Source organism: Prunus mume, linkage group LG2 (assembly GCF_029339155.1).
Source record: "Prunus mume cultivar Tortuosa linkage group LG2, ASM2933915v1, whole genome shotgun sequence".
In the NCBI taxonomy this organism is placed as follows: domain Eukaryota; kingdom Viridiplantae; phylum Streptophyta; class Magnoliopsida; order Rosales; family Rosaceae; genus Prunus; species Prunus mume.
Genome location: NC_142699.1, coordinates 9,761,913 through 9,787,285, shown reverse-complemented (window position 1 = coordinate 9,787,285; position 25,373 = coordinate 9,761,913). Strand labels below are relative to the sequence as shown.

Here is a 25,373-nt window from a genome sequence, read left to right as displayed (position 1 = left end):
AATACAACAAACACCCATTTGACATCTGTATATGGGACCATATATTGATCAATCAGTGGCTAACACAAATTGTCAGTTTTGTGCAGCACCAGTAGTTATGTTCCTCAAAGATTATAGTCCTGGTTGCAACTTGAAAAAAGAAAATAGCCAGCCAATGGTACTTTGGATCAAGCTCATCACTACCAAATGCACCAAGTTGATTGTCATTTTAATATCAGGCCTGTCAGTCAGAGTGGCTTCTCAAACTCAAGAAGTTGTACAGAAAATTTATATGCTAATAAGCACTTAATTCTATGAATGTAATAACCAAAAGAAGCACTTCCAACTGTTTTCAGTCAGTTTGGTGTTCTTTGTGACAGCGCAAACTAAAACTCAAACAATTTGTTTAAAACAAGCCAAAAGTTGAACATTGAAACAAACAAAAAGATGTTCTCTTAAATATATTGTTCAGTCCTCTTAATATGTACATTATGGGTTCTTTTTATATTCATGAATTTTGGCGTACATTGAAGATGAAACCTTGGCCCTTCTATATAAAGGGCACTGGGTAGTGCAGGGAAGCTAGATTGAGGAGTTATTGTGAGGGTTATATTTAGGGGATCCTTAATAGCTTCGATTATTTATTACTGGACATAGCCCTTCGTTATAGAAGCACTCTTGTAGTGAGCCTCAAAAGGGCTATTGTGGACTCAGGGATACATTTCTAATTCTCAACATTCTGCAATCAAGAAAGATAGGCATTCAAGTATTAATTTTTCAATGGTGAATTGCAATTTACTCAAATTACATGGATTAGAAAATTTATAAAAATGGTCTTGCCATTTTCACTTGTAATATTGCTTCCTCTCAAACAAATTACAAATGAGCCCCAAAAAAAAAAAAAAAGAACCTTAACAGTGAACATAAGCTGTTCAAAACAATGAAAACCATCTCCGAAAAATCAAAGTAGTTGTGGAGGAATCAATCAATCCCTCCTAACTCATATCATATTCATATGTATCAATAAGGAAGCAACCCAGATGAAATTAAAGGCTCAAAAAGACACCTCTTCACCATCATTGTAATTTGGGAATGTGACACATTTGAACACTTTGCACTTTGAACATAAAACCTGACCAATCTGCAGCAAAAAATAGCAACCATGAAAAAATATCAAACCTTTCACTTAAATCTGTTCTGGGTTTCCATAAAAATTGAAACTTGCAAATGAAAAGTACTGGGATTAGGGAGGAGAGCCTCAAACTTACAGCTCTGCAAGTTGGGCATCGACGGTAGATTCGATTGGTCTCAGATTTCACATTGGTTTTCTGGCCTTTGCAAAAATCACAGAGCAACCACCCTCTGCCATTGCAGGCCTCGCACAGAACTGCTACATCACCCTTGGAAAAAGCTGGACCAGAGTCAGTCAGATGACAAACAATTGAAAATGGTGAAGCTCAAAAAGTCTCTAATGAAGGCATTAGTTCAGTACCTCTGGTTCTTGTCGTTGTTGTTGGATGGGTGCGCAGTGTGCAGGCTTGACCAAACGACGTGTCGTTGAGGGTGAGGGTGGCAAAATGCGTAAAGAACTGGGATTCCAGGGGGCGAAAGTCATCATCGTCGCCATTAGGCTTGGTGTGAGCTTCTAAAAAACAGGGCAGAGTGAAGTGTCGCTCTGCTTTTCATCTCATTATCCGATAGCATGTCCTTCATTTGTGACGTGTCTTCCAAATTACAGAATTGCCACTGCTCCAATACACAATTAATTAATTATTTTCTTTTATACTATTCTTATTTTTATATATATATATAAATAAATTTATTATTATTGATACTATTCAATTACAAAAAAAATTTAAATTTGTTATTGGTACTAAAATTTATTTGAGTTTTGGAATTGGAGATGATCTTAGTCCCCTCTCGTTTTTTATTTTATTAAGCCTCAATTTCTTTTTTTTTTTTTTTTTTTTTTTGAGGACCTTTCTATTGAGAGGCGATAGATTCTAAATTCACACACACTACACGGATGCTATGACTTGAACCTGACTTTGCCTGAGAAAGTAAATACTCCAAACCACTACACTAGTAGGTCATTTGCTTAAGCCTCAATTTCTTAAATGAGAGTTTTAAGGGTGTATTCAATTAGAATTTTAATAGATTGTTTTAAAGCTTAAAAATCTAGTGGTATTCAATTAAGATTTTTAAGTAATGAATAAAAGTCTGATTCATTAGGATTTTAAAATAGATTGTTTTGAAGCTTAAAAATCTAATTCAATTATGATTTTTAAGTACTGAATATAAGTCTGGTGGTAAAAAGCTTATTGATTTTGAGTATTTGATTAAATGGTGTATTATGTGAGATTTTTGAGCAGGTGATATAAATAACAAGCCCCATGAAAAATCTCATTCTTCTGTGCATGATTCTCACTTCTTTCTATTTTTCTTTCTATCTCTTCTCTATTTTTCTTTTATGATGGTCACCCCCAGCAATCCATCAGGTGACCATTGCGAAATGAACGACTTGAGTTGTTGTGGAAGGAACCAACGAGATAGCGAATTTTGTGCAAAAGACGAGCGATGGGTAGATGGTCCTTCCAAATTGATTACACTACTTGCCAAGAATAATTTTTGAATTACTTTGTGGCGAACCTCCTATGGAAGAAGATGAAAGAAAGCGATTTGGGTCCATGCCCACCAACGATACAGTTCCCCAACCAAGATATCGACACAGTGAGCTGTTCTTGATTAATAACAGAAAACAAGATGGGCTATATTCAAGCCTATTTCAATAATTCACTGTCAAATTTCGGATGCAGAGGAAATCCTTCATTTAAAATATATCATTTTTGTTTCCTCTCTCTTTTTTATTTATTTTAAATTTCAAATGGTTATATTACATTATTTTGTTTCATATGAATCCTCCAGATAGCAAATCTTTTGATTCGTTAGAGAATACAAAAAAGTCCTAAGTGAATTCAAAATCATTAGTAAAATTTGCAAATCATACTGAGTAATTACAATCTATTAAAATCCCAATTGAATACACCCCCCTTAATATATATTGTTTTTGACAAAGCGATCTTCCAAAATAATTCTAAATGGAGGGAAATCGAACTCAGGTGTAAGATGACGGACACATTAAATCAGCCAACCGACAATGGCACACTGGCAGCTGTAGGTTATGTGACAATGTTGTCATTTGTCAAACATGGCCCACTAGGAGGATGAATTTGAGCCCCGCTGATTAATATTTGGGCTAGCATCGCGCCATAAATTTGGGCCTTTCCGGATATTATGGGCGGGAAGTAATCTTATTAGAAAGAAAGAGAAGGTTGAAGAAACCCCCAGAAAAACCACCCACTATTACAAAAATAAAAATTGTTTTTTAAAAATCAATTCCCAAAAAGAGAAAGACAGGCGGTGTGAAGCAAGGCAAGCTCTCTGGGAAGACAAAGCGAGAGAGATTTTGATTTAGGGTTTCGGATCGCAAAATGAAGCGCAAAGACCTCGATGATGACGTAGACGACGCCTTCTACTTTCCTTTCTCTAAATCCAGGAGACTGGTAAGCTCTCTGCGCCCGAAAATTTGTCTCTTGTTTCAATTCATTTCAATCCTCAACAAATTTAGGGTTTTTTTGCCGCGCTTTTCTCCGAACTTAGAGATATGATGAATTTCTGATACTTGTGTTTCTTCGCGCTTTAATATGTAATTTTCTGCTTTTTTGTTGTGGAATTTGAAGGATGCTGACTTATTTGCAACTGTAAATGAAGACCCAAGAAGTGCCGCTCAGGTGTTTGAAGAAAGGCCATCTGAAGGCATCATTTTGATGCAAACAGATGATTTGCCGAAGGACCCATTGCCTTCAGGTGATGAGAAAGCAATTGTGCTCTATAACCCCGCGAACATGCCGCCGCTTCAGAAATCCCCCGACTCGCGGGATTTCTCTCTGATTGTGAGTTCAGATTTGATTCCGGGTTTAAGGGGTAAGAAACTTGATCTCTGTATTGTTGTTAATTGACCCCTTTTTTGTTTCTTGAGTTCAGAAAACATTACATATGTAGCCAGCCAAGTCTCTTTGATCATAGAGTCTAAGTCTCTTTGAATGGTGTTGGAGTAGTAACACACAACTTAAGTTTATTTTTAATGATTAAGGGTGATTTTTAAATGCTTAATGCTGAGCTATGTTCTGATTTGTGTGAAATTGAAAACTTGTTCGTCAATGCAATATAGCGAAGTTTTTATGATTTACCATTAGCCGAATGCTACTGGTCGATGTGTGAAAATGGTGGTTTGGTTCTGGCTCTAGAATGAATGCGTACTTTGAGTACACCCATTTTTGACCTTTACATGAAACAGGTCTGCAAATTCATGCCTTTTTTAACTAACGAATTTGTTTCTGGTAGATCATATCTATTCATGGGGAAATTCAAAGTCGCTGAAACCAGCAGAGGAAAACAAAGAAGTTTCAAATGGCTGTTTGGCTGTTGTTCCCTGGGTTGCATCTAAGTTCCCTCTAGCATCAAGAGAACAGGCAGCGAATCAGTCGGAGGAGCCCATGGAAGCTGAGGAAGTTGAAATGATGGACACAGATGACAACGGTTACAATGCCGGGGAAGCTTCCGGGTTTGGCAGAATGATGGAAGACTCGGGTGGGTTACAACACTGGCAGCAAAAGCAGTTACATTGGTTGGAGCCAAAGCTCGTCCAAAATAATTATACTCCTGTCACGTAATAACTAGTTCAACCTCCCAGTTCTTAGCAGACTCACTGTAGTTTCATTTTATTAACCTGAACTTGATGAAATTTTCCACTTGGGGGAGTTTTCCACACTAAATTGTTTTGGGTTCTTTGGAAATCCCCTTTTAGAATTCTCAAATAAAACCACGGATTGTTTGTTCTTCAATTCTGTGAATGTTCATAAATGTCTGTGGAAACCTAAACGTCTTCCATTTGGCCTGAAAACTCGTCTGGGTGGATGGACGCAAGACGTTTTAATCCAAATTAAGATTCGAACCAGACCCACGATCAGTGATTATTTAGATAAAAAACCTGAAATGAAACCAACCGATCCAATTCTAATGGTTTGTGAAAACAAAGTTCAAATGTACTGATGCTTACTAGACCAGCTTCAAAGAGAGATTCTCAGCAAGTCTGAAGAGCAAAAGAATTCGATTTACGAGCAGTTAAACGCCTCCCAAGCCATTGTCATCGCAAGGGGGCTGCCTGAATTACCACTCGATACACCAAAAACAAGTATGAAATAGAAACAAAAAAATATATATATATCAACCTCAACAGAGAAACCCGCTAGAAGGAAAGAAAGCCATAGCGAATTTGGGTGAAAAGGTTGAGAGGTTGATTTAGGGAAGCTGCATTCATCTCTATGGCACTGTTTTCAATAAGCCAAAGAGCCAAACTCCAGCCCCATTCGCCTTCTCAACAATTAAAAAATAATAAACATAGAGAAACAGAGGAAAAAAAATATTGAAGAAACTCTGCAACCCCCAATTTTGCACAGGCGTTCGGCGCAACCCTAACCCTAGGAAAACAACTTCTGTAAACTTCGTACGACAGACAGGTATATATAGGGAGGAGACGCGCCTAGCCCTCAGCCAAACGAAGCCCACTCGGAATTCTTTTTGGCTTTATGGGCCGGATTTGAATTCAAGGACGTCCAATTCTGAATGGACTTGACCCATAGCCGATGGGCTAACTCCAAATTCACGGGTGGCTTCTTTTATTTATTTTTGTTTATTTTTCATTTTAGTTTTATCAGAACTCATTGGTTAGTGGGTTTTTTGGTATGACCGCTCATTGGTTAGTTCGGTGGCCGCATTTGGATTGGTTCAAAATTTGTCCTAGACGACAAACCCAACTGATCTCATCGGTTTGGATTTTTTTTATACAAATCGAAACTGATTGAACCGTATACCTAACCAATCCAAACCAAGTTGTCGCTTGAGAGTCTGATTCCGTCTGTTTACGTTTTTAACCGCTTAAGATACAAGCACGTTCCAACAACATCCTATCCTCTAAGATTATAATTTGATTTGTTCAATTGGTTAAATTGTGTTATTATTATTTTTTTTTCCTTGAGCAAGATACCTAACGGATATACTCAGTCATGGACGCTGCATTGAGATTCTTCTTCCCGGCAAATTGGACCTCAATTTGGAAAAATGATTGTAAAAAATAATATTCGATAAAACCCACGATTCTTATTCCAAAACCGCCCCACAAAAAGAAAAAGTTTTGAAATAATTAAAGATCATACAATCCATTGCCCATACTTTTGGATAAAATGTACGCCGTACGAGAAGAACATCCATTTTAAATGAGCACGTTAAGCTGACGTGGCACTCTGAATCGGCTGCAGCAGAGTAGCAGCAGCTGACTTCTGAGAGAGACAACAAGAAGAGGATAAACTCAATGACTCAACTCACACAAACATAACGGCAAAACCCCGCTCAGTTTGTAACAAATCGAAACGTCACCGTTCATCTCATCCCTTATTAGTAAATTACCTAAACCTCCAGCACAAATCTGTTTGATATTTCTGTCAATTATAGTCTCTTCTTCTTCTATAATTGAGATTCTCTATCTCCCTCCTTTATCACAGCGATCATTGCTAGAGAGAGAGAGAGACAATGAGGATTGACGAAGAGACCGAAGGAGTTTCGGCGTCCAGGAACCACCTGGTGTTTGCTTACTATGTCACCGGCCATGGCTTCGGCCACGCAACTCGCGTCGTTGAGGTCAGCTCTCTCTGCTCTCTGATCACTGTTTTCTTCAAATTTCAATGTCGATTGTCCAATTGCTGATCTGCTTCGTCAATGCGGTGTTTTTTTTTTCCTTCTTCTAAGCGTAGGTTGTGCGGCACCTGATTCTGGCCGGCCACGATGTGCACGTCGTAACCGGAGCGCCGGACTTCGTTTTCACGTCGGAGATAGAGTCGCCTCGGCTCTTCATTCGCAAGGTATCACTTCCACAATCTCACAAGTTGCATGTCTCTCAATGATAATAATTAATATGCATCAATGATCAAAATGATAATTTTATAGAATTATTTTATGATTTGTGATATTTTAGCTTTATATTAGTAATGTAGCAGTAGCAACTTTATTTACTCATTGAATTTTTGGATATTAGGTTCTTCTAGACTGTGGAGCTGTTCAGGCAGATGCTTTAACAGTCGATCGTCTTGCATCCTTGGCAAAGGTAATAGGAAGTGACATTTCCTCTTTTTTTTTCTCTGTTTTGTTGATTTTATTTTTTTATTTATCGTGGTGGAGAAGTAATGTTGCTGATTCTGTTATATTTGTTTAGTATTCGGAGACGGCTGTGGTGCCAAGGGCTTCTATTTTGAAAACAGAAGTTGAATGGCTAACCTCCATCAAGGCTGACCTAGTGGTACTTAAAATGTTTCTTCTGTTGTTTTGTTGATATGGGTTTGATCCTGTCCATTGTAGTCCGTTAAGATTGAGTAGAAGGGAGCTTTGATTTGTGTTTACATAATTCCATAAAGATCCTTGATCTGATAGTTTATTCTACTTGTACAAGAACAGGTCTCAGATGTTGTTCCTGTTGCGTGTCGTGCAGCAGCAGATGCTGGAATTCGCTCTGTTTGTGTCACTAACTTCAGGTATCTTGTTATCACTAGCATCTTTTTTAGTCTTTTAGTTGTAAATGCATAACTTGAATCGTTCAAGTTATGACTTTTGATGATCTTGAGTTGTCCAACTCTTTCAAATTTGCGAAAACTCTCAGTGTTCTTCGTTTCTTTATGCAGTTGGGACTTCATCTATGCAGAATATGTGATGGCTGCTGGAAGTCATCATCGTTCAATTGTTTGGCAGGTGATCTTCCTGTGCTTTAGATTGAATTAATTACCATTAGATTTTATTCATTTGCCCATTGCATTCCCCACCCTTCTTCTTTGATACAATCCGGCCATGTCTCTGTAGATCAATGTCGGTGTGAAACATACTGACTCATGTGTTCTTTAGATTTGCCTTTTGATGTTTTATGTGGTAATTTTCTTTGTGTTGATTATAGATAGCTGAAGATTATTCTCACTGTGAGTTCCTCATCCGCCTCCCGGGATACTGCCCAAGTATGTTGCTTTCAACCCCAAGACAGTAGCTTCCTTGTCTTTATTACCTTTTATCTCTCCAGTTCAGGGAATTATTTATTAACTTGTCTCATACTGTATATTTGACTTTGCAGTGCCTGCTTTCCGTGATGTGGTTGATGTACCTCTAGTTGTGAGGAGGATTCGCAGATCCCGCAAAGAGGTTTTAGTCTCAAGATCTTTAGCAAAGCCCTTCCATTGGTTCATTTTATTGATTATTTTTTTCGTTCTTTTCCTGGATATAGGTGAGGCAGGAACTCGGAATTGGAGATGACGTAAAACTAGTCATCCTCAACTTTGGTGGACAGGTGAATTGATGATTAAACAGTGCTCTCTGGATTAGTATTGGGATGCCTTTGTTCCAGTTTCATCTAATTTTGAATGATTCAGTTAGATCCGTCATTGATAGATTATGCATGCAGCCTCACAATAACTTTATGAGTTCTCCAATGCACACTTAGCTATCTGCACTCATATACTATTACTCTAAGTTGCAATTCATACAAACTTGCATATTCGCTCACACATAGTTCATAGTTCATTATGTCTATTGCTAACTGGAATTGTATATTTTCTCTCTATCTGCAGCCAGCAGGCTGGAAATTGAAAGAGGAGTTTTTAACCCCCTGGATGGCTGTGCCTGGTATTTTCATGGAATTTTCTATACGTTTTCTTCCTGTCTAAAAGTGCTTTTAATTTTTTTTTTATAAATAATAATAAAGGTTTTATTGTTTTTTGGTTCAGGTTTGTGGTGGTTCTGACACCCAGGACCTTCCACCAAATTTCATAAAGCTTGCAAAAGATGCTTATACACCTGATTTTATGGCAGCATCTGACTGTATGCTCGGTAGGTTTGAACTACTTTGGTAGGGAGCTACATTGAATGGACAGAGATCAAAAAAATTTGGTTCATGTTATTTCAGGAAAAATTGGATATGGCACTGTGAGTGAAGCCCTTGCATACAAGTTACCCTTTGTCTTCGTACGCAGAGATTATTTCAATGAAGAACCTTTCTTGAGAAATATGCTTGAGGTTTGGTCCATTTCTTATAAAAGAAAAACTTTATTACATTTTTTGAGCAATGTCGTCTTCATCTTCTCCTTCCTCTCTTATATGCTTGTCAATAGTCTGATACTAGTTCGGTTTAAAATAATTTTGTATGACAGTATTATCAAGGTGGTGTTGAGATGATTAGGAGGGACTTGCTCACTGGTCATTGGAAACCTTACCTTGAGCGTGCAATCAGTTTGAAACCGTGCTATGAAGGAGGTATCAATGGTGGTGAGGTACCTTCTTAGTTTCTAGAATTCTGTGATCAGTTATACATTTTGATTCTGCATCTATGCAGTAATGTAAAAATTCAAAATATAGGTGGCAGCTCACATCCTGCAGGAGACGGCTATTGGGAAAAACTATGCATCAGATAAGGTAATTGAACTTAATCAATTTGTAGGTTAACAGAACTTCAATACCAAATCGTTTTGTTATAATGAATTTCCTCTAGTAGCAGAGACTCGGAACCTGCTCTATAAAATTAGTGAATTAGCACTATAGTCTGGCACAAATTCACAGGGTGTTGGAATCTAATAGGCCAAACTATGCAAACCCAAAAAGAAATGGGCTAAGGTTGGGTGGGAGAAGATTCACATTTCTGTGGAGAATAATTTATTGAAACTATTATTTCAATGAAATAAAAGAAAATCACATTTTGATTCTACTTTTATCATGTTGAAACGTAGCTAAGTGGGGCAAGAAGATTGCGTGATGCCATAATTCTTGGGTATCAACTACAAAGGGTACCTGGACGGGATATGGCCATTCCTGAATGGTATGCAAATGCTGAAAGTGAACTTGGAATGGGATCACCTACTTGTGAAATGAGCGAGAAGAGCTCCCTAATGAACTCGTGAGATGTATATTCCATTAGTGTTGTCGTTATACAAAAATTATTTGGATGCTAATAAGATTATTGCAATTCTATTTTTAGATGCACTGAGGACTTCGAGATTCTTCATGGAGATCTTCAGGGTCTTTCAGATACAATGACATTTTTGAAGAGCTTGGCAGAACTTGATTCTATGTATGACTCTGACAAAAGTGCTGAGAAGCGCCAGATGAGGGAGCGCAAGGCTGCAGCCGGACTCTTCAACTGGGAGGTCTCACTTAGCTGAACTAAATCTCATATGCTTTTTTCTTAGGTTTTCGGTTTTTACTATATCAGCAAATGCCCACTAGCTGCTGTAGATGAAATATTAACATTATGTATATATTGACGTAGTTACTTTGGAACTGATAACTTGTTATATATGCATTTGCAATGACACCATCACTGTTTTTCGCATTTCTTTTGCGTACGTTTGGTGTATAAATGACCATTTAAGGTTAACTAAACTGCTTGACAGCATTATTTGGACGTTTGCCTTAGGAAGTATTATCGTATTTGTCAGAATATAAACTGTCTTTCCAATGGTTTTACTGAACAATTGTATTTCATTTTTGGGATACAGGATGAAATCTTTGTGGCAAGAGCACCTGGACGGTTAGACGTAATGGGAGGAATTGCTGACTATTCAGGAAGTCTAGTCTTGCAGGTTTGTCTCTGTATTTTATTAGTTATCCTGTCTTCATAAGCTTGCTCTTGCCACTCAGTGCAGTGTGTACACGTTTGCGCATGGATGCAGACATACACGCATTGGACAAAGCTGCCTTTTGGCATGGTCTTTCCTCCTGAATGTTTCTTCTGATTTTCTTTCTCACAGATGCCCATAAAGGAAGCCTGCCATGTTGCTGTACAAAGAAATCATCCAAGTAAACATAGGCTCTGGAAACATGCCCTGGTTCGGCAGCAGGCTGAAGGAAAAAACCCAACACCTGTTCTGCAAATTGTATGTATAAGCATTAAGAATCAATAAGCATAGAAAGTGGGTTTGTCTTACTGGTACAAATTTTAATATCGTTACCATCTCCATATATTGGCTGTATCAGGTCTCATATGGTTCAGAGTTAAGCAACCGTGGCCCAACTTTTGACATGGATCTAGCTGATTTTATGGACGGAGATCAACCAATGTCATACGAGAAGGCAAAGAAATATTTTTCACAAGATCCATCCCAAAAGTGGGTCAATCTTCTTTACTTAATGTGTCTGTATTTGTAACTTTGTACACTGCTTACATGGTCTCCATTTTAGGTGGGCGGCATATGTTGCAGGTGTCATTCTGGTTTTAATGACAGAACTAGGCATACGTTTTGAGGAGAGCATCAGTTTGCTGGTATGAGTTGGCACTTATTTTGTTTAGAGAATATTCTGATTTATTCTTATCTCCTAGCTCAGAACTTTTGCTGTTATAGTGTTTTGCCTGTTCTGTTCTCTATTATCTGCTGTTCAATTCATATGTGTAGTTGCTTGTGGTATAGCCCATAATGTTGACACATACACTTCTCGTCACGTACAGGTTTCCTCGACAGTCCCGGAAGGCAAAGGTGTCTCTTCTTCTGCTTCTGTGGAGGTTGCTACCATGTCTGCCATAGCTGCTTCCCATGGTATTTCCATTATTCAAATATTACAGAGCTAGAAAACTTAATTGTCTTCAAATTCTTTTTTTAGCTTTTCTAATTTCATTTTGTACATATAGAAGTGGTCCTTTTATAGCTTGTTGCATAATATTCTTATTGTTTCTTCCTTGTTTCTAGAAAAAATGACAATATTTGTGAACTTAGATAAACCCAGCTACTAAATCAGGCCTTTTCGTTTGTAACTTCAGATTTATTATTAACTTGCATAGAGTTGTACAGGTTTATATTTGTTATCCCAAAAGAAAATTTCATCGCAATTTATGAAGAATATTTGTGTGGAAATACTTACACATTTGCATGCTTGTTTTCTTCTTTTGATGTTAAGCTGGTTATTTATCATGTTGTTTGTTTGACTTAGAAAGTTCTATTTCTGGTTGATTTAAAGTACTGCATATTTGGGCCTAATAAACCTTTTTTTAATTTAAGTATTGAATATTCATTTTGTTTATTAAGTTATGAACATGGAAAACTAAATGACTAAAACCTACTCCTGTGCTTTGTAGGATTAAGCATCAGCCCCAGAGATCTTGCTTTGCTTTGCCAAAAGGTTGCACCTTCAGCACTGTATTATAATCAACAAGCTAGTGGTTTTCTTCTGAAAATGACCTTGATTGTCCTAGTTGTTTATTAGGTGGAGAATCATATTGTTGGAGCTCCGTGTGGTGTGATGGACCAGATGACTTCTGCATGTGGTGAAGCCAATAAGCTTCTTGCAATGTTGTGCCAGGTATCCGTTAATGTTTCTGAAAACAACTCTGCTGCAACATTTTACATATTGAGAAATCATAACATTTTTCTTTTTGGTTCTTTGTACAGCCTGCTGAGGTTCTTGGCCTTGTAGAAATTCCTGGTCATATCCGATTTTGGGGAATTGATTCAGGAATACGACACAGGTAGCAGATCTATATCATCTTTTTCCATGAATTTTAACATTTGCTCCCAATTCTCACAATTCTAGTAAACGTTTGATCAGCTTAAACCATTTGTTGATGGGGTTTTTATTATATGATCTATATCAGGACTTATTCTGATCTTTTATCCTAAAATAACGACTTGTACTTAAGCCTTGCCATTTTTATTCTTGGGTAGTGTTGGAGGTGCAGATTACGGATCTGTTAGAATAGGTGCCTTCATGGGTCGAAAGATGATAAAGTGTGCAGCATCTGCTATTTTGTCTCGATCATCAGGAACTGAAAATGGACCAAACCCTGATGAGTTAGAGGATAATGGTTTTGAACTACTTGAAACTGAAGCTTCATTAGATTACTTGTGCAACCTGTCACCTCATAGGTAATGTTCTCTACTGGGACCTTTAAATAATTTCTTAAAAACGAAGGTGCAGTTACTGGCCAAAAATAAACAAAGGTGATGTTTATAGCTAAACTACTTTTAAAATTGTATTGGTCCTATAAAGGATTGTTTATTTATTCCAAAACTTGAATTTCAGATACGAGGCTCTTTATGTTAAGATGCTTCCTGAGTCTATACTTGGTGAAACTTTTCTTGAGAAGTATGATGGTCACAATGATCCAGTTACAGTAATTGATCCAGACCGTAACTATGGAGTGACAGCACCTGCTAAACATCCTATATATGAAAATTTCCGAGTTAAGGTACCCAGATTTTTTATTCCTTTCAATACATCTATCTCTAAATGCTTTTATTCTTCCTATCATCTAAGGTACTTGGTTTACTGTTTAATGTATAGGCATTCAAAGCACTGTTAACATCTGCAAATTCAGATGATCAGCTTACAGCTCTTGGAGAGTTACTGTACCAGGTTTGTACAAATAGTTGAAGAAAACCTGTAATTCGAACTCCTCTTCGCACAATTATAGACAAGACTACAGAAAATATTGAATGAGACCATTTTTAGCATAGGAATCGAGTACTATGCATAAAAGCCACCAGGTTCACATCCTTTCATCCTATAGATAATTGGAGGACCAGTGTATGCCTTGGTCCATGTACCGACAAATCTCGAAGCTACTTGCTGGCTGGGCAGTAACTGAGTTTGCTTAAGCCAATCAAGCACTACCTGAATTTTTCCTTTTCGTTAAATCATTGAGTTAGCACCTAGCTTTAAATATATTGCATGGATTATTTATTGAGCTACAGAATCTTAAAATGCTGGACATGTGCTCTTCTTTTTTTCAGTGCCACTACAGCTACAGTGCCTGTGGACTTGGCTCCGACGGAACAAACCGCCTTGTACGGTTGGTACAAGAGATGCAACACAGTAAAGCATCTAAATCTGGCGACGGGACACTATATGGAGCCAAGATTACAGGAGGAGGTTCTGGTGGAACAGTTTGTGCAGTTGGTAGGAATTCTCTACAGAGCAGCCAACAAATTTTGGAGGTAATTTTCAGGCAAACAGTATTTTACTTAATTAAACATTATTATACCAGAAATTTTTATTGATAGAATGTTTGATTTTGATGTATCCAGATTCAGCAGAGATACAAGGATGCAACAGGGTACTTGCCATATATTTTTGAGGGCTCATCACCTGGTGCAGGCAAGTTTGGATATCTAAGAATACGACGCCGTCCCTCTGTCAATCCAAATGAGTAATTTACCGGAATGTAAAATGTCTAGTAATTTATTAATTTGGGTTTAAATTTATGAACCTTTTCAAGAATCTCAATTGGTGTATGGGCGTATTATTGTTACCAACTGTGTTGGCGTATTGGCAGTATAAGTTATAACAATAATATTATTGGAAGTCCAAATAAAATTAATAAAATTATAATTTTTTTTTTTCATTCCATATGGTTTTGATTTTTCTGAGGTACAGATTAAAACATGACGAAATTCAAAGATTCAAAGTAGGGATATGAAATGATTGGTTCTTTCTTCTGATGCTGGTTCCAATCAAGATTTCTCATAAGTTTAGTACAACATTGCTCTGGAAACATATAAATTCCAATCAAAGATAATGAGAAAAGTAGAATATTGAATCTGGCCCAAACCTTCAGCCAAACAAACAGAACAAAATCTACAAACAAATGGGTAATAAACAGTTTGCCCTGACCACCATTGCCTCAAACAAGTTATTTCGATTATTAACGCATGGATAGCATTTATATAAATCATAGAATGGTAGATGTTGTTTTGTTTATATGGATCAGAATCTACAAATCGAATATAGAATCACGACGCGGCGGGATTCTCAGGACCCTGCTGAAAAAATGATTCATATGTTGCAACTCTCGGCTTTGCTTCAGGCAGCTCCAGGTCTTCCATGAAACCCGTAGTCATCTTGATAAAATCTTTCTTGTGTATTTGCTTCCATTCCTTGTCAATATTTAAGTGATCAGGGAACTAAGAAAGTCAGACACAATACAAGTGACTAAGGTGCTAACTAAAAACGGCGTCGGTACACATAGAAAAGCTCTAGCTTATTTTAGGGTTCTCTAAATCTTGACATAAAGCAAAGACTACATACATATATCATCCTGTTTTGAAATAAGAATTCTAAACTCAGTAGTTAAGTACTGAAACGGCAGTTAGGCAAAAACCAGGAATTTCAACAGTATATATATATTTTTTCCCGTCTATTATGCGTGGGCGGCTGACTGGCTTTGTCTCGGGAGCTCCTAGTGCACTCTAGTCTAAGGGTGGTCCAGCCCTTGCTTGTTCATACTCAACTATACTCAAATAAAGTAGGATGGAAGAGCTTTTACCTCAAAATTCCAATCTCCATACAAATTTGGATCACTTTTGTTGCTCCAAACGTAAGCTTGAACTAACAAGTTGTCAGAACTATCCTGGAAAAAAATTGGTTACAAAGTTCTTGAGACAAGGCATGCACTTACTAACAAAATCCATCTAACATTTCCCAAAGGTCATGAAAACTGTTAGCTCCAATCACAAAAAAAGCATCAAAATTGTAGGTTTTTTCTTTTAGCCTTCTAATTCTACCCAGCCTTTGCCAATCATCGTCTTCAATTTGATATTTGCATACTATGATGTAACAGTAAACATCATGAGATTGTAAAGAATGCATTTGAGCTACCAACTTACCACCAAGGAGACCTCAACAGTGTTCCTTCATACTCAACATCCTCAAATTCATCCAGAATGTGTAATTCAGGATCTGTGATGCCCAACAGGAGCTGCACAAGAACAAAACAAAGCACCCTCCTTTTCTTAATCAAACATTTACAATTCATTAATATTTATTTATTTATTTATTTTTCATCTACAAATTGATCGGGGCTTAGGCCTTGCCTTGCCAGTAACTTTGTCATTCTCAACAGGTAGAATCGCCGGATAAACTCGTCCTTTGATGCTATACCTATGGCTACACATTTCACATCATCATCATCGTCAAATTTCACTTCCTTTTTCTCTTTCTTTTTTTGATAAATTATCAAAAACGACAACCAGAAAAAGCATTTGAGAGAGAGAGAGAGAGAGAGAGAGAGAGAGACTGACTAGCCATTGAGGATGGCAGGGGAAGATTGAGGGACGCGATTTAAGAGGACTCTGCAAACGTCCTCCGCCATGAGGCTGCCGTACACGAACACCTTGTGAAGGCTCTGAGACTGAGCCATCGCCACTGAGCTCATTGCACTCATCTTTCTCTCTCTCTAGACTGGTGACTTTCTCTCGCTCTCTCTCTCTCTTACTATTTCTTCCTGGATTTTATTATTTTCTCTGGAAATTCCTATTGTAAACCATACGACGTGTTGTTTGGTGGTCGCATTTTGAGGCCATGTCTTCTCCAATTCGTTGGAAACGAAACAATCACTACACGACACCTATCTGATGATTTTTACAATTTTTTTTTTTTTTGTACTTTTTAAATGCCTATCAGAATAATTACGATTGCTTCAATGATTGCTGATGATGTTGTATATGTTATGAATAAAAATCTGAGCTTAAGTTTATTTTTTCGAATATTTTGCATTTGTTTATCAGAAATAAAATATATTTTTCAAAAATAGAAATTTCTTCCGAGTGTCGAGTCATACTGTAGAAAAAGTTAGAATCTTGACAAGGAATTGAGACAAAAGGAAACATGCACAAGCCACAATAATTAGAATCTAAGCATTTGTAGATTGAACCAGACATACAACAACTAAATCACAAAAGATGAGCAAATCTCCTAAGATGGAGTTGAACACCCTATTCCTCATTGTAAACAAGAGTTTGGAGTTAAAGAAAAACTAATAAACAGTTGCCAGACTCCTATCAGTAGAGCAAGATCCTCATTGTATGTTCATAGGCTCGGGACTCGCGGTGTTCAAGATATCCAACAATGAATTCTGAGACTCCAACTCCTCGTGCCAGAGTGGAAGCTTGTCACCAGGGTAGTAGTTTCGGGTCACTCCCTCAGCATTTATCTGCAAAAGCACACAAACAAAACTCAGCCAATCTATGGTCATGTATGGTGCAAACAAAAGTGCGATAGGATTGCTTAGTCATGATTAGAGTTGAGGGAAAGAAAAACTTACAACTACAGTGCGGACAACACCCCCACTGGCACCATCTCGTGCAATGGCGAGAGACACAGCTTTGACCACTAATTGCTGCAAAAATGCCACCAAAGAGCAGTTAACAACAAACTAAGAGAAACTTCTCATAAAGATAGCATAACAATCCCTTTTTCGAGGGTCAAAGCTCCCTCGAGATTGTAGCATTTATCAATGTAAAGTACTGTCCAAGTCAAGTTCAACGGTCTAAAACTTTCTATGACAAATTTGTTCCAAGGCAGTTACAAAACCTTTCTACCTGCAAACATCAACAGATACATACCTCTGCTTCATCTTTGGTCATTCCTTCTTTCCATGCTTGATCGAAAAATCCATATAAGTAGCTGGACCCAGACCCTATAAGACAAAAAGTACGTTAATCCCAAACCCCCAGATGGGCAAAACTATCGCCTGAACCTCGTCGTGAAGGTAAAATCACATAAGAAATTTTCCAAAAATAAATTTCAAGTTGTAACCAAAACAGATTGGAAATCAATCCTCGTCATGTATGGATAAGTAGGATATGATATCTGAACATAGCCTTTTCTTTGGGCAGTGAATACAAGTCGTTGATCCCTCAAATCCTATTCATTAACCACAAAGATGAATTCTTGGCATGTACTTGGGGCGCATCCAACATTACCAACCAGTTGGAAACAACTAAATCCAATTTGATGATAATCTATAAAATATCATAGAATACTTCCAATCCGATTCCACTAAAGATCCTATTTCAACCAAACAAATACTAGGAAGTTCTTCTTCGTACAAGCAATGAAATTTGCATCCCATATAACATACAGAAACGTGTAAAACGTGCACCATAAACTAACCCCAAGGGTGAAACGAAGGTTTGACAATTAAGTTAGAACTACTCCAGCATAGCATACCTCCAATGGTAAAGGGCAGCTCAAGCAGTGTGCCACCGAGAGGAATTCCATAAATCTTACCGCCTTCGTACTTGTCCCACCCACCAACAATCAACCCAGTTTCAAGCATATTCTGCCATGTCCAAAACATGATGTTAAAAACACAATCATTTATTTATTAAACTACAAATGAACTGATACTATGATACCATAAATGAGAAACTCAAAAAACCCAACCTTGTTGCCATAAGACAGTAGCCTGACGAGGTTGGCACAAACTTTGACAGTTGCAGGCTGCCCAAGCTGTATGCTGTGCAAACACAATCATATAACAAACCCATTAGATACCAACGTGAGCTATGAATCATAAAATGGGAACAAGAGCAACAAAGAGGCAAAGACTGACGTGTGTTGATGAAGGAAGTAGCGCACATAGTCAGAAACAACCTGAGAATCCGCAGCCTGCAAATTGCAAATGGGTAAATGCTCAAATGATCGAAAAATCAAGAAAATGAAGAAATGAAATGAAAACAGTAAAATTGATGAGATTGATACCGATCCAGAGCGACACACGTAGACATTATCGGTGAGCTGGGTGATTTTATCGGAGGCACGGTTGGCCACATACACTCCTACACGAATAAAAGAGTGATTTCGTTGAGTGTTGAAAGCACAAAAGCTGATTAGGGTTTAGGGGAAGGAAAGGGAAGAGAGAATGAGGAGGCTCACCAGTGCTGGTTCGAGAGTCGGCACCGAGAACGACGCCGCCGTTGTAAGTGACGCCGATGATGGTGGTACCCATGGAGTGAGGAGCGTTAAGATCCATATCCGAAGCCATTAACGAGAATTGGGAAGGAAGGAATGAGAAGGTTGGGTTTTTCTTTTTCAGAGGAATTGAATTTGCAGTGAGGAGAGAGAGGGGTTTTGGTTTTGGTTTGTATTTGTTAAGCTTGGCTTTCTGCACAAGTTGTTTACTTTGTAATGTTTTGTAGTTTTTGGGTCATCTGGTCCAACACTAAAATTGTCATATTGTATGATCCAATCCAAGTCGATGTTTGGGTCCAATGCTGGGCTTTCTTTTCTTTTTAATTATAAAAAGTGCTGGGTTTTTATCAAGTAAAAATGGGTCTATTTATTATCACATTGCCAATTTATTTAGTCCATCTATTTTCAATTGTTCAATTTGATTTATGTGTATCGAGCACATTGGCTAAATGTCTCAATAAAAGGACTAAAATTGCCCGGACTGAAGATACGTTCATCTTTCTTTATATATATATTTATATAAAGTAAATTTAGGTTTTAGCCAAAAAAAAAAATTCACTTTTGGAAAAACCCTCAAAAAAGACAGAAAAACCTCCCAACTTTCAAATCAAAGACATGCAAATGTAAAGGATTCCTTAAGAAATCCAAAAATAAATAAGGGCAATTTTGTCCATTTTGGCTTTTTTTACAAAATTTCTCTCCTTTGTGTTTTTCCAAAGTAATGATATTCTAATTGAAGATACATTAACCCATTTATTTTATACAAATGATATTCTATTCTAATTTAATTTTATTGAGTTAAACTTAATTTATCTTTTAAACTACGGGGAAAGGGGGATTCGAACTCGGGTGCAGAGTAAGTAGCACATCCCACTATAGTCCACTTAACTAAGTTCATATTTGCAAACATCAACCAACAAGAATTCTATAGTGAGAGTTTCTATATGGTCCTTAAGTGATGTTCTATATTTTAATCGTTGTATGAAATTAATTAGCATGATTCAACAATTAACATATAAAACATCACCTAAGGGCTATAGATAAGGCATCACTTCAGAATGACTCCATCAACCAAATTAGTTAAAATGGTACAACATGGGACCGTTTTGGTATATATCTTTTTTTGTTTTGTCGACAATGAGATATTGTAAATTAATCTACGAAGAGGGAACTTCAAGCCCAACTGCACGAGGGTGGACATACTGCTCTGACCGAACTTACCAAACTCTTTTATTTTAATTTATTATACATGTGGAAAGACTAACCAAACTCTTTTATTTTAATTTATTATACATGTGGAAAGACTAACGTACCCAGATTGAATAAAGGGTCAAGACATTTATAAGGTCCCAAAAAAATAATTAGGATAAGTCATTTTGAAAATGAGGTGGAAGTGAGAATAGAGGTGGTAGAGATTGAATTTAAGAATCACTCGGATAAAATAATATTGTAAAATTCAAATATGTATCAAAAGTGCAAAGCCCACTATTGGGAGTGTTACATCCCTCCATCATCCTCGCATGTTCCACACATACAAACTTATCAAAGACCAGAAATTGGAAACATTCTTTAAATTAAAATGACTGTAAACGTTACATCCGACATAGTTTTCGTAAAGGATAAAAGAATGGAAAAAGAAGAGGTTAGTTATCATCCTCATATTCATTCCTAACCAACCAAACCATGTGTTTTGGGCGCACTCAAACCTAATCTCTTCTACGATGCTAGAAAGCGTGACCCCTCTGCTAAGCAGGCCGCTGAAATAAGCTTACCAAAAACAAAGAAGAAAAAAACGGACATCTGTCTTCTCTCCTCGTGGGAGTTGAGGCAAAAGGAAAGGAAAGTAAAACTAGGGGTAGGGATATATGGGTCATCAATCTTCTTTCTGTTATCGTTGTCTTGTGTTCAAATGTTACGAGTCCATGGCGATGGCTTCGGGAAGTGGATGCAGTTGAAGGGCTGGGATGTGGGACTTGAGTTGGAGGTGGGTTGGAGCAGCCAATTTCTTCTCCTTCGGAATTCCTTTCCCCACAATTCCAAGTACCTTCCTCACCTCATTTGCAAGCTCAATCACATAGTCATCTTCATGGCCTGTTCATGTTACAAATTCTTCAATTTAGTCACATATTTAATGAAGAATTAAGAAAAGCTTGTCGTGGTCTTCATGCTGAAGGATTTGTGGTACTGTAAGAAAAAGATTGCTCACCAATATCAAACATAGCCTTCTCCAATCGAAAGAGATAGTCTCTATTGTTTCCGCAGGGCCCAAATGCAGTGGCGATTTGCCTGTAGAAAAATACTCGGTCATCAGGGAGTGCCATTGAGGGAAAATAACTTTATCACACAAATAATTACACCCACCATCGCACCACCAAAACAAGAAAAGAAGAATTGCAATCTATATTACCTTGCCATATCCTCCAATGGAGCAGGACCCAGATAATACTTGTTTGATTCCTTGTCTCGAGTGGATGTGAAACTGCAATATCAAGAACAGGTTAGGTTAGGAAAACATCCAGAAACAATTTTTGTAAACAAATTTGTAATGCGTTTTTGTTTGTTTCTTCTCTTACATTATGAAGCAATTTTACAAAGGATGAATTTAATGAGATGCGGGAATTGATGAATCTACAGCAAAATGACTTACACAATCACTCCTGTCACGGAAGGCTCAGACCCAGAGAAGTCCCCTTCCTGTACACCACAGAAAGCACATGTTATGACAAACAGTACAAAAATAATAATTAAAAATTCACAAATACTAAGAAAGCTGGCAGTTCCAACTTTCGGGCATGAAGGTAAGAGTAATATTAAAACTAATCTTACCTTATAAAAGTTCACAAGGGTCTTTAAATCATATTCACATTCTCTCCTTTCCAAGTACTGCAAATGAGAAGCAAATCAATGTAACATTCCAATTAGATAAGACGTACATAAAATTTGCAACTCGTAGTAAAAGAGGATAAGAAGTATGTCTATTAGATAAGTAGGGTATGACTGCCCATGTCAAATTTATCTCAGGTGAACACTCTCAACAGAAAAATATATCACAACAATGATAAATTTTGCTTTTGAAGAAGCATACCTCCATTGCCAGTTTTTCCCTTTCAGGCCCTCCGCGTACAGAGTAAGCAGCACCCCACTGTTGGAAGAATTTGAAGGTAAGAAAGAAAGAACATTTGTTAACAAGAGCTGAAGCATTATTCCGACGCTATCAGAACCAACGAATATGAATCATGAAGGGTAATAGTCTAAGATGTTACTTACGCAAATAGCTCCTTTTTGGTACTCCAAAGAGCAAGTCCGAGCAGGGTGCTCAGGGGTACCTCTGTGATCAATGCATGCTTAACAAATGGAAAAGAAATGAACAGAATCAGTGGCAATATAATGACATAAAAGGAATTGAAAAGTACAAGTTATAACAATATGTACAATTTCTTCCTGAATACTAGTGAGACATACCAACATCAAAAACACGCCTGTAGTCCTTGATGTAACCCATCACTTTCTCGTCGTATTCAAAACCAGGGTTCCACACAAGTGAACCATATCCAAAAACCCAAAATACCATGGTTGTGTATAACTCCTGAGAAAGAACAATGGGAAAAAGGTCACAAACTGTGATAAAATAGTCTAAATAAGAACATTTTATAATAAACACGAACTTTCTATTACCAAGCGCGATGATGCCGTACTTTGTGAAAGTTATGTATATATTTAAAAATTAAAAAGCTTCAAGCTTTCTTCTTCTTTTAAGGAAAAAAAGTTGCCCAACTTTTCTAAATCAGCCAAACTAAGTGCAATGATGCAGATCAAGAGACTTGATTAAATATCTTTAAATCGTTGCTAATGTGGAAAGTTTTGGGTTTTTCATTCAATAAAATCTCAGAAAGACAAGGCAACCATAAATGCACTCGACATTTTAGGAGCTAGAAATTGACATTCACATTAATTGGAAACTCAAACGAAGAAAACACGAAGTTCAAAAAATTTCCATTTTCCCCCTTTTTCTCAGCATCCAAACAGAAGGTGCAGATCACGACACAAAATAAGAGTGGAAAAGGAGAAAACCACCGGCATTGTTATGCAACCAGATAAAATCGAAATTCACCCACAAAAAAAAACAGAGGGAAAGAGAGCTTACAAAGAAGATGGCAGAAATTTCCCGATAAAAAAATGAGAGCAAGTGTTTGGAGAAGCCCTGGTGATCTGATGGAGAAAGCGAGAAATCGACGCTCTTTGATTTGCAATGGCACGACGACAAAGAGAGAAACGAAAAGAGGGGAAGCTAAACGCGACTAGGGTTTAGCTTCAGAATTAGGGCTTTTTCTTCTTCTTCGTTTGTTTCTCTCTCTCTCTCTCTCTCTCTCTCTGGTCTCTCTTCGCCTTCTCTTTATTTGTTTTGGCTTCGTGTCGGTGTGAGGAGCCAGAGGCGAGAGCGCTTTTGTAGGCCTTCGAAGCAGAGGAAACAGAAGCCCGCGTGGCCTGCTGGAAAGCCTGCTTTAGACAACTAGCTGATGTATGTGGCATGAATTTTATATCATGTGCATCTATCACATCATGATACATGCCGAGTAGCTTTTTTTGGTGCAAATTTTTATTTTTATTTCCATTTTATGAGCATAATTATTTTTGTTATATTATTGGAATACTTTCTTTTTTTTTTCAACTATAAAATTTTGAGAACAATCTAAAAAGAATAAAATCCCAAATTTTTAGCATAAATATTTTTGTTAAAAAAAGTATTAATAAAAATGATAATGTAAAAGATTTGGTCCAGAAAAAAAACACATTGGAATATCTAGATGGGAGTCAAATCTGAGGGGGAGACAAATTCTAGGTGTCAAATTACCAAGATTTTGATCCAAGGGTATAAGTCAAATTTGTTGACTGATTAAAGAACTAATATGATACTTAAAGTGGGTTTTGTTCCATTCACTTTGCTTATAGAAAGGTCAATAATGGCTTACTGAGAATAGTTTGAAAGAGTCAAAAGTTATAGATTTGTTAGTTTATGTTTAATTTAACAAAATTCAAAGTTAACCAAAACTCATTATATTTATTCTTTCGCCACATATAGGTATAACTTTCAAGTTTCTTTTAATATTTTAGGATGAATATTTTCCGATACATTATTATGTAAACGAAAACACAAATGTGGAAATTCCGCTACCACAAAATTGTATGAAATTGTAAGAATCATTTGTTGTCAATTCACAATCTCATCTTATCTTATATTCCTTATTTTGCATGATGACGAATATGTTAACTTGTGTGGTTACAATATACTTCACATTTTGTAAGGAAAAATAATAACAATCAAAGATTAGCTCATAAATAGATTTTTTGCTATATATTTTAATTATTTTATCTATATATATAAAGCAAAAGGCAAAAAATTGTAAAACATTCAAAATACCAGCAAATGCCCTTAGTTAATTCAAACATTAATAATTGAAATTATTAATTAAATAAGGATAATATGGTAGATTCACATTTTTAAATTAAAATTAAAATTAAATACAAAATCAAATACTAAGCCCTACTTTTAAGAAACATAACTACTAATGTTATATTTTCTTAATTCTAAAAATAAAATAAAAATAAAAAAGAAAACCAATTGGCAAGTTTAAATTAAAACACAATTTTAGAAGAAATTAAAACTTTGATTACTTCAAATAAGTAAAACTTGATTACATTATTTATTACCAAAATTATGTGTTAGTGACAAAACTAGATTCATACCATACATGTCCATCTCATCTAATCATGATGTATGCATACATCAGGTGGTTGGATTTGCTGAAACGTAAAACTAAAATTTCAAAAAGAACAAAATTGGCCAGGTGCATTGAACCTGGACAGGTTTTTTACAGCTGTGATCGTTTTCCGCGTTGCGATCAAATTCAAATTAGTGCTTTTATTGCCAAACGGCGTGTACCGTGTCACTAAAGTCTACAAGACAGAGACCTAATTTGGCTCAATGAACCTGGACGCTAATCCGGCACCAATCCAAACCCACAACTAGTCTCGGTAGGTTTCTAGGCAAACCCCGAATCCAAGCACCCCGTGACTTTGATTCCTCTGTCTCTTCGATTACGGTGAAGATTCCAAATTCCAAATTCCAAATTACAAGTTTCAATTTCTCTCTCCAAATTTGAGGAGGAATTTGGTGCTTTCTTTGCAGGACTACAAGAAGGAGTGGAAGATGAAAGGGATTTCAAATATGGGAAAAATATCCAGATTGGAGCCAAACAAGCCACAATTTGAGGAACTTTGTAGGGTTTCTATCAATGAGTGGATAATGGGTTATAAATGATAGGAGGTGGGGAAGTTTTGAAGGGTTCTGCCTATGTTTGCAACTGTCTTTTTCATTTTATGCAATTGAAAAGGTAATTGAAAATGATATGTGAAATTGATCGTTGTACTAAGTTGTCGGTTACCATTATAATTGTGTGTAAATATGCGAATATGTATGCAACTGCACATATATTGAGCAATTTGGTACAAAAGAAGTCGTATTGAGCAATTTGGTGAAAAAGAAATCGGGTTGAATAACTTATTTAAAT

The 25,373-nt window shown here is 36.9% G+C and overlaps 6 protein-coding genes and 1 non-coding gene across 7 annotated transcripts; 2 read left to right on the top strand and 5 right to left on the bottom strand.

The window, feature by feature from the left end:
- Window positions 1-748: 748 nt before the first annotated feature.
- Window positions 749-1,662, bottom strand: LOC103320128 (chaperone protein dnaJ-like protein). Its single transcript, XM_008221759.3, has 3 exons — window positions 1,472-1,662; window positions 1,248-1,379; window positions 749-1,120 (listed from the first exon to the last, which is right to left on the bottom strand). Exons 1-3 carry the CDS (start codon window positions 1,604-1,606, stop codon window positions 1,034-1,036), a joined length of 354 nt encoding a protein of 117 aa, XP_008219981.1. The 5' UTR covers window positions 1,607-1,662; the 3' UTR covers window positions 749-1,033.
- Window positions 1,663-3,331: 1,669 nt separating this feature from the next.
- Window positions 3,332-4,883, top strand: LOC103320127 (uncharacterized). Its single transcript, XM_008221758.2, has 3 exons — window positions 3,332-3,542; window positions 3,720-3,963; window positions 4,384-4,883. The coding sequence occupies exons 1-3, from the start codon at window positions 3,471-3,473 to the stop codon at window positions 4,710-4,712; spliced, it is 645 nt and encodes a 214-aa protein (XP_008219980.2). The 5' UTR covers window positions 3,332-3,470; the 3' UTR covers window positions 4,713-4,883.
- Window positions 4,884-5,081: 198 nt separating this feature from the next.
- Window positions 5,082-5,205, bottom strand: LOC148919580 (small nucleolar RNA snoR77). Its single transcript, XR_016124814.1, has one exon. It is a non-coding gene; the product is annotated as a small nucleolar RNA snoR77 (small nucleolar RNA).
- A 1,148-nt stretch (window positions 5,206-6,353) lies between these two features.
- Window positions 6,354-14,455, top strand: LOC103320126 (L-arabinokinase-like). Its single transcript, XM_008221757.3, is given in 31 exon segments — window positions 6,354-6,495; window positions 6,600-6,735; window positions 6,849-6,956; window positions 7,130-7,198; window positions 7,307-7,390; window positions 7,546-7,622; window positions 7,770-7,836; window positions 8,036-8,093; window positions 8,207-8,274; window positions 8,357-8,419; window positions 8,700-8,732; window positions 8,734-8,754; window positions 8,856-8,958; window positions 9,035-9,144; window positions 9,279-9,398; window positions 9,484-9,540; window positions 9,852-10,018; window positions 10,100-10,268; window positions 10,620-10,703; window positions 10,872-10,997; window positions 11,098-11,228; window positions 11,302-11,383; window positions 11,567-11,654; window positions 12,191-12,234; window positions 12,319-12,414; window positions 12,504-12,580; window positions 12,777-12,977; window positions 13,135-13,300; window positions 13,396-13,467; window positions 13,845-14,048; window positions 14,139-14,455. Coding segments are annotated over 30 exon segments (2,979 nt in total). The 5' UTR covers window positions 6,354-6,495; window positions 6,600-6,627; the 3' UTR covers window positions 14,265-14,455.
- A 171-nt stretch (window positions 14,456-14,626) lies between these two features.
- LOC103320125 (AIG2-like protein D) lies at window positions 14,627-16,384 on the bottom strand. The gene is given in 6 exon segments (XM_008221755.3): window positions 14,627-14,987; window positions 15,377-15,460; window positions 15,717-15,745; window positions 15,748-15,808; window positions 15,924-15,996; window positions 16,131-16,384. Coding segments are annotated over 6 exon segments (534 nt in total). The 5' UTR covers window positions 16,274-16,384; the 3' UTR covers window positions 14,627-14,843.
- A 315-nt stretch (window positions 16,385-16,699) lies between these two features.
- On the bottom strand, window positions 16,700-18,997 carry PBA1 (N-terminal nucleophile aminohydrolases (Ntn hydrolases) superfamily protein). The gene is made up of 8 exons (XM_008221754.2): window positions 18,769-18,997; window positions 18,595-18,671; window positions 18,446-18,501; window positions 18,277-18,349; window positions 18,061-18,172; window positions 17,454-17,527; window positions 17,153-17,227; window positions 16,700-17,041 (listed from the first exon to the last, which is right to left on the bottom strand). Exons 1-8 carry the CDS (start codon window positions 18,875-18,877, stop codon window positions 16,907-16,909), a joined length of 711 nt encoding a protein of 236 aa, XP_008219976.2. The 5' UTR covers window positions 18,878-18,997; the 3' UTR covers window positions 16,700-16,906.
- A 1,244-nt stretch (window positions 18,998-20,241) lies between these two features.
- Window positions 20,242-23,225, bottom strand: LOC103320123 (gamma-glutamylcyclotransferase 2-1). Its single transcript, XM_008221752.3, has 9 exons — window positions 22,949-23,225; window positions 22,267-22,390; window positions 22,072-22,148; window positions 21,890-21,946; window positions 21,631-21,687; window positions 21,452-21,498; window positions 21,212-21,283; window positions 21,011-21,090; window positions 20,242-20,895 (listed from the first exon to the last, which is right to left on the bottom strand). The coding sequence occupies exons 2-9, from the start codon at window positions 22,373-22,375 to the stop codon at window positions 20,717-20,719; spliced, it is 678 nt and encodes a 225-aa protein (XP_008219974.2). The 5' UTR covers window positions 22,376-22,390; window positions 22,949-23,225; the 3' UTR covers window positions 20,242-20,716.
- Window positions 23,226-25,373: the final 2,148 nt, after the last annotated feature.

Coding starts and splice junctions, on each gene's coding strand:
- LOC103320128 (XM_008221759.3), bottom strand. CDS start 1,606: ATGGCGACGATGATGACTTTCGCCCCCTGGAATCCCAGTTCTTTACGC. Junction 1,380..1,471: donor AACAACGACAAGAACCAGAG/GTACTGAACTAA, acceptor GCTTTTTCCAAG/GGTGATGTAGCAGTTCTGTG. Junction 1,121..1,247: donor GATGCCCAACTTGCAGAGCT/GTAAGTTTGAGG, acceptor TTTTTGCTGCAG/ATTGGTCAGGTTTTATGTTC.
- LOC103320127 (XM_008221758.2), top strand. CDS start 3,471: ATGAAGCGCAAAGACCTCGATGATGACGTAGACGACGCCTTCTACTTT. Junction 3,543..3,719: donor TCTCTAAATCCAGGAGACTG/GTAAGCTCTCTG, acceptor TGGAATTTGAAG/GATGCTGACTTATTTGCAAC. Junction 3,964..4,383: donor TTTGATTCCGGGTTTAAGGG/GTAAGAAACTTG, acceptor TGTTTCTGGTAG/ATCATATCTATTCATGGGGA.
- PBA1 (XM_008221754.2), bottom strand. CDS start 18,877: ATGGCTTCGGATATGGATCTTAACGCTCCTCACTCCATGGGTACCACC. Junction 18,672..18,768: donor CGACTCTCGAACCAGCACTG/GTGAGCCTCCTC, acceptor TTATTCGTGTAG/GAGTGTATGTGGCCAACCGT. Junction 18,173..18,276: donor TACTGTCTTATGGCAACAAG/GTTGGGTTTTTT, acceptor TGGACATGGCAG/AATATGCTTGAAACTGGGTT.
- LOC103320123 (XM_008221752.3), bottom strand. CDS start 22,375: ATGGTATTTTGGGTTTTTGGATATGGTTCACTTGTGTGGAACCCTGGT. Junction 21,499..21,630: donor CCCTTGTGAACTTTTATAAG/GTAAGATTAGTT, acceptor TGTGGTGTACAG/GAAGGGGACTTCTCTGGGTC. Junction 21,284..21,451: donor TCCGTGACAGGAGTGATTGT/GTAAGTCATTTT, acceptor TTGATATTGCAG/TTTCACATCCACTCGAGACA.